The sequence below is a fragment of the Branchiostoma belcheri genome, unplaced genomic scaffold (genome assembly GCF_001625305.1).
Source record: "Branchiostoma belcheri isolate BF01 breed outbred unplaced genomic scaffold, Haploidv18h27 scaffold28, whole genome shotgun sequence".
Taxonomy (NCBI): domain Eukaryota; kingdom Metazoa; phylum Chordata; class Leptocardii; order Amphioxiformes; family Branchiostomatidae; genus Branchiostoma; species Branchiostoma belcheri.
In genome coordinates this window covers 925,618-932,744 of record NW_017803887.1, presented here as the reverse complement: position 1 = coordinate 932,744, position 7,127 = coordinate 925,618, and the positions used below count along the sequence as shown (strand labels likewise).

General features: G+C 46.8%; 1 protein-coding gene across 1 annotated transcript; it reads left to right on the top strand.

The window, feature by feature from the left end:
* The first annotated feature begins 1,493 nt into the window (after positions 1–1,493).
* Positions 1,494–3,314, top strand: LOC109472670 (transcription factor HES-4-B-like). Its single transcript, XM_019772510.1, has 3 exons — positions 1,494–1,645; positions 2,048–2,149; positions 2,496–3,314. The coding sequence occupies exons 1-3, from the start codon at positions 1,595–1,597 to the stop codon at positions 3,135–3,137; spliced, it is 795 nt and encodes a 264-aa protein (XP_019628069.1). The 5' UTR covers positions 1,494–1,594; the 3' UTR covers positions 3,138–3,314.
* The last annotated feature ends 3,813 nt before the right edge of the window (positions 3,315–7,127 follow it).

The window sequence follows — 7,127 nt, the reverse complement described above, 5'->3', positions numbered from 1 at the left end:
CACTTGTCGTGCGCGGCGGCGTGCGTGTGTCCAACGCGTGCCCACGCCAACCACGGACAATAACAACAACAACAACTACAGGAGCCGCGCAGGTGTTACTATAGGCATGCGGCATGTTGTTAAAACTCAACTGGCGTACCCGTAAAATACATTGCGTACTTAGCATTCACAAGGCCTTCCTATTAAAAGGGGGGTTAGGATGGTATAGAATTCGGTAAAAATAAAACCTTACTGGCCAGGGGAGTAGGTCCACCGTAAGGCTTTCGTTTCTTTCTAGCTATAGACACAGAAAATCCTTGTTGGACTTGAATCGACCGAGGACGCGGTCATAATAAGCCTGGGTCCCACCCGCTCCGTTCTACCTCCACTCTGCCTTCATGGAGCGTACGGAACCCAAGATAGTCATAAAACCGATGGCCGGAACCTAGGCTAGTAATAATGCCATCTCAAAAATTCATCTTCAAACTGAATGAACTAGTTTTGTTCCTCTGTAACACGAGAAATTTCGACAACGCATTTGTATCGTCCCCAGTACGATGTCCTTGTCATACATGTTTCCGCCGAGTAGTTTACCTGTACTCTCCAAGCAGAGGTTGTGAGGGAATGATCGTTACCTTTTTTTATACACATGTATATGGCCGTTTTTTTTTTGTTGTTGTTTTTTGATTGTCGCTACCGTGACCGGCGACCTTCTCTGGCTAATGGATACTGCCTGGCCAATTTAATACTGTCATTTTGCCACGTTAAAGGGATCTGCTTAGAGATAAGTTTACCTGTATATTTGTGCTGTGATATATCGAGTATTTACACAAAGGACAACCACAAGAAAAGGTACGCACGTCGCTCGGAGCACCTGTCTGACATTCCCCCATGCCCCGGCCGACCTGTCTTCAGGCGGGTTTACACTTCATTACAGTCGGACCGTGGGAACAGGAGAACACCCCGCGGCTAGCTATTACACTCTTGACTCTTAACAAGTGGTTTTAACGTCAGACAAGGAGAATTTTACCTACAACAGGTGGTAAAAATGTCCCAGAATGTGTCAAAGTATATCATAGGGTTATAGGGTGGGAGTGGGAACGTAATTGTAAGGAAATTGGGTAGGTTTTTGGTCTGTAACTGGTAGATATGCTTATCTGTTGTGTTATTTCTTGTTTACCCAGGCAGCTAATTATTTACCGCTGGAGGGTTATCAGATTTGTGGGTGGAGTTTTCCCACACTCCGGCCGACCGTCAGACAAAGGGCCCGGCACGTGCTTAGCACGGTAATAAGGTACATATCGGCAGATGTCAGCCGGCAGTGGACGGACGCCGACGACGCCCGTGACGCTGACCAATCAGGGGTGATTATACACCAATCGCGGTGATCGCGACCAATCAGAAGAGGCGGCACAGATTGGACCACTTGGCGTGATTGGTCGAGAGTGCAGGTATGCGTTGTCGGCAAAGTAGAACAAAAGGAACAAACAAAGCAACTGGTATAAATGCAGGACGGCCATCCCAGGCATACACACTCGTCACTCTGACACGCTCTCAGAGACACGACAACTTTAGGCCAGCTTTCGACCACAACAAGCGGACAGCCACCGTCAACATGCCTGTCGAGAAAGTCGTCGGAAACTCTACCCCTTACCAGGGTCGCAAGGTAAGCATCGGCGCTTCTTTGTACGAGATTTCATACGTTTTTAAGACCGTGTAATAATTCTGCACCGTTGTTATAATTGCTGAACACGTTTGTAGTATTCAATGTTATGTGGGGTCGTGTGGCGCAGCGGCAGCGTTCTCGACTCGGAACCAGAGGCCCCGGGTTCGAGTCCTGACATGTCACCGATCTTGTGCCCTTGGGAAAGGCACTTTACACGACTTTCCTCATTTCGCTCAGGTGTAAATGAGTATTGTACTGTCCCTGTGTTTGTGTCGGCATTAATATGAGTTGAAAGAACTTGAGTGTGTCGTCACCACGTCTTGTGATTACATGTTTCGGAATAAAAAAAATGTTACGACACTCGACAGACAGTATCTAATTTTTCTATATTTTCACTCCCAGTCGTCCAAGCCTCTGATGGAGAAACGTCGCCGCGCCAGAATCAACAACAGTCTGAACGAGCTGAAGAACCTCATCCTGGGGACCGTCAAGGATGACATCAACGTAAGTATCTTTATGTATTTTGTGAGATATTCATTTCTATTTGTTTTCGTTCGGGGATTAGGTGTAAGTTTGTAGTCCTCTCCAAGCAGAGGTGTAGGATTCGCTTTTTGTCGGGCTTTCATTTTCTGTAATGGATTTTTTTACGCCAGGCAAATGGATATAGCGTGGCAAATTTCATTTTATACTGTCTTGTAACCACCAAAAGATCTGCTCGAGTTTAGATTTGTAGCCTGGGTGCCAGACGTGACATCCAGACTAGCTTTGCTGCACAGGAAAGTTTTGATTGCTTACTCTCCCGTATGATCGAAGTGACTGACCGAAGTTTTGCTCATGTTTTTTTCTCTAGGCGCCTCACCACTCCAAGCTTGAGAAGGCCGACATCCTGGAGATCGCCGTGAAGCACGTCCGCAGCCTACAGAGGCAGCAGATGGCCGCCGCCGCCTCCGCCGACCCCGCGGCGCTGGGCAGGTACCGGGCGGGCTACAGCCGCTGCCGGGCCGAGGTGGCCCGCTTCATGGGCACGGTGGACGGCGTGGAGCCGCAGGTCAGGCAGAAGCTGCTCAACCACTTGGAGAGGGTAGACCCCGCTGTACACACCAGCCAGCACGGTCAGCCCATCCGGCTACAGGCCCCCGAAACCACCGGCTACCTCCCCGGGCACCAGGCGTCCCCCCTCCCGACCGTACCAGCGACGGTGTACGGTGGCGTACCACACGGCGCTGCTGCTGTGCTCCTTCCCGGCCAGGCACCCACCCAGCACCTGGTTCCCCTGTACGTCAACAACGTTCACGTCAACATCCCCGCCGAGCACTCGCCCGTACACGGACTTACGCCCTCACCCGTATACGGACTGAACACCGTCGAGAACAGCGTCAGCCAGACCGTACCGACACAGCAGTTCGCCTCGGCGCACACAGCCCTCAGCCCCGCTCACATCAAGTCCGCGTCTCCCGTCAACGAGTCGGAAAAGATGTGGAGACCGTGGTGAACTCTGTGAGACTCTGCTTGTAGCATAACTTGTATATACTGTAATGATCGCTCTATATTTGATACAAGAAACATGTTTGTATGTTTGTCGTTCTAAGCTGCTGCCTTTGTGCACTCTATCCTTGTGAATGGTGACTGCTTTTTCACATTAAAAAGGATAAAAACTTACAACTTGTCTGTGTTGTTGTGTATTAGTCATTGAAGTAATTTGACAGTTTCCATATTTTCACTACAAACCATGAATTTTAGACACATAGTAAATTCAATGTGATGCTAACGGTGAACGACAAAGTTTGTCTATTCTGTTAGTAAAAGTCGACACGGACATATATTCAGAAATATTGGTCTTGTTTCCACACAGGAACAATAGGAATGCACGCGTTATTACATGTACATGGAAGAGTGACATTTAATCATTCCGTTACGTCATGCACGTGGCCCTGAAGCATAGGGACAGATACAAATTTACGGGGATATAGAAGAACACACATTAATTAACATTGAGCTTGGTTTCATAAGGGTACACAGTGACGTGTATTCTTCACAGTTCTTAAGCTTAAGATATTGGTCAGTCTTCTAATTGAGGGAAAATGCAGATAAATGAGCGTAACTTTCAACGCACTGGTTCATACACGTACTATTGATCTCTCGTGGCTCTTACGAACAGTCTTCTACTTGAGGGGAACACTTAGTAACACAATATGAGTAGACAACTACAACATGAACATTGACTTTCAAAGGGACCGCAACTTTAAAAAAGATTCTTTATTGACACAACAAATAAAACCTGCTGCACCTTACTGTGTAAAACAAATAAACTTTTCATAATTGAAAATCTCGACAATGTTGCGTAACACAAAGACAACATTAGTTTTTTTCGCTGGGAAAACTAGACGAATCTGTGTAAACTGAAAGCTGATGACCTTTCAGCACCAAGTAGGTAAACCCCTTCCAGCACATGTACCCACCATTGCCTGTCCTTCCCAAGTGACCCCGCTAGTTAACAGGTGAGTTAAAGACTGCCCCCCTCCCCATGTATCCACCGTTGCCTATCCTGTGCGGCTGCAGTTCACATGACCCCCGCAAAGCGCAATATAAAAGTGTTTTGAGCTGAGCTTGAGCTGGTTTTCACATATTTTGTAGGTTGTGCCCTGAACGCAAATATATCAAATTTTTGTAACTCGCTTGTGCACCCTACTATAAATTTTACAGCGTCGAACCTTCTCACTTAGGGCTCCTTAACTACAGTATAGAAATCTCCATAGGACGAAAACTGTGTTCTGCCACCTCACAGGTGAGTTAACGACTGCCCCCAGGCGGCGGACTCCAGTCGAGTGAGCTGACAACATCTCGGGGCGGGCCGTTCCCACGCTCCGCACACACATGCCAGCACACCCAGCTGTATGGTAATGTTGTCCTTAATAACCTGGGAATGGACTTAATGACATACCTGTCTATTACCTGACGGTGCACAACACACGCGTCTTTGTGGGGCTAATGGGGAAATACGTGGTTTCCTAAGCGTGTGCTGAATGGTGGCCCGTGCTCGCTGAAACCAAGAGTATCTGTTTCAAGTGCTAGGCCCGTGCGTAGTGAAATGGATAGGGGTGGTTTGGTAGTATGCTGGCATCTGTGTTAACACATAGCCTTCGGATCTCCATGCACATATTATAGCCTCCATCAGGTCTTTCTACGGGAATACGGATCGTAGATATACTAGAATTCGGCAAAAAAGAGAGTAAAATTGGCCAAGGGAGTCCGGCCGCGGGGAGGTACTTTCTTTCCCTGCGCGGCCTGTCAAACCTACAAGGTGGTCAAACTCCCCTGGCAAATGTTCTCCTATACTAGTATATAGCCAGCGTAGTTAGCCTGGTAGAGACGACACATATTAAGGGCCGAAGATTGTAAAGTTATCTGCCCTCCTCCTTCTTTTTGAACGCCTATCTCCAATACAAAAATGTTGAAGAACTTTCGCAACGCACACATTTGACGCATGTGCACCATAGACCTCTAACCTTTATAACTAGAACTATAACAATGTATAACGTCAGTGAGAAAAAAAAGTCGTTCAAACGCCTCGGCTTTCTAATATAGCCTCTACCAGGCTTCAGAAGCGACTGAAAAGAGTAGAGACTTGTTAAATAGACAGATAACATGCCAGAAAAGTTTGTCAGCTAGCTAAGTAGGGAGTACAGTTTGCCACTCAGAGCGTACCAACTCTATTGGAACATTTTCTGCATGCCTTTTAGGCCAGTTTCTACTCTCTTCAGCCGCTTCTGAAGTATAATCTTTGTAAACGCTATTTCGGCTCAACTTTAGCCTCTACCAGGCTTCGGGAGGCGACTGGAAAGAGTAGAAATCGGCCAAAAAGAGATATAACATGCCAGGGGAGTTTGTCTATTGGGAGAGAACATTTTGCCCTACCCGGGTAATATACTATACTAGTATATTGCACTCATTCAGTGCGGCAAAATGTTCTCTCCCAGCAGACAAACTCCCCTGGCATGTTATATCTCTTTTTGGACGATTTCTACTCTTTCCAGCCGCCTCCCGAAGCCTGGTAGAGGCTAGCTCAACTTGTCAACAGAAGCGACCGATGACCCTTTATTTTGGGCCCCCGGGCTCCATGTGAGTGTGACGTCAGCGCGATGACAAGGTGGTATTGTTCTCGACCTTTCGGCGACGGCCGCTGATTTAATTCCTGTTCGGTCACCGATGAACCATAAAATAGGCCCGTGACATTTGCCGTCCTTCTGAAAACAACACCTGTGTGTCATCAGGCTAAACATGTACTCTCCAAGCAGAGGTTGTGGGGGAATGATCGTTAGCTTTCTATGTATGGCCGTTTTTTGTCGCTAATCCCGTCGGTGGCCGGCGACCTTCTCTGGCTAATGGATACAGCCTGGCCAATTTGATACTGTCTTTTTGCCACCGAAAGGGATCTGCTTGGAGATTACTAAACATGAGGAACCAAGGTAGTCATGCATGACGTCACATCCGGTTCATTCCCTCACAGATACTAGTACGTCATCCCTAGCCTCTACCAGGCTTCGGGTGATGGCTGGAAAGCCTAGAAAATTGCCAAATAGAGAGACAACATGCGGGTGCGGCAAGATGTGCTCTCTAGCGGACCAACTCCCCTGGCATGTTATCTCTCTGTTTGGCAAATTTCTAATCTTTCCAGCCGCCTCCCGAAGCCTGGTAGAGACTACGTCATCCCTCTAGAATGAGCTTCATATGCCTGGCAAACAAATTTCTCGAATCGATGTTGTTTTATAATATGTTCGCCGTAATCATAATAAAATTGCCTCCAAAATAAATGAAATCGCTATTCCCAAGCAGATGCTGACAGTGGCACTCAAATAAGGTGGCAAAAAAGAACCGATCAGCATCATTATTACTCTCCAAGTAGAGGTTTCGGTTTTTGGACCTGGGAAACCCCGATAAAAAAATCCTAAAAACACGTTAAAAATACCCCAAAACCCAAACCTCTGCTTGGAGAGTACATCATTATCACATTTGCATGGATGAAGATACATATCGTTACGTTGTGTTATCTTATCAGTCAAACACCCCTGTGTTAGACAAGTTATCTGTTACATCTTCACCTGCACTGGGACTCACATCGCTATAATACTGCCGGAAATAGTTTCATCAGGTTGGTAAAGTATAGCCTCCGTAGCAGGCTTATAGAACTGGGGGTTTGGTGGTCTTGGGCTGTTTTCTGATTAACCCAGTTCTAAAAACGGGGGTAATTCAATCAGGCCCGCTATGTTGTCTACTAGTATATGCAATCAGAAAATAGCACATAAAAGCTCCCGAAGGCCCTGAAGACCCCCAAAACCCCCAGTTTTTGGCATGCTATGGAGGCTAGGTAAAGTATAGGGTACAGAAGTTTTCTTTTATTTACACAACCAAGATCTTGGTTGTGTAAAGAAAACTTCTGTATACTATAATACTGCTTAGACAGTATCGATGACGTCTTCGTTGT

What these genes read in the sequence shown, in the direction of transcription:
- LOC109472670 (XM_019772510.1), top strand. Translation starts at nt 1,595, where the DNA reads ATGCCTGTCGAGAAAGTCGTCGGAAACTCTACCCCTTACCAGGGTCGC. An exon ending in CCCCTTACCAGGGTCGCAAG is followed by an intron (nt 1,646 to 2,047) that starts GTAAGCATCGGC and finishes TTTCACTCCCAG; the next exon opens with TCGTCCAAGCCTCTGATGGA. An exon ending in CCGTCAAGGATGACATCAAC is followed by an intron (nt 2,150 to 2,495) that starts GTAAGTATCTTT and finishes TTTTTTCTCTAG; the next exon opens with GCGCCTCACCACTCCAAGCT.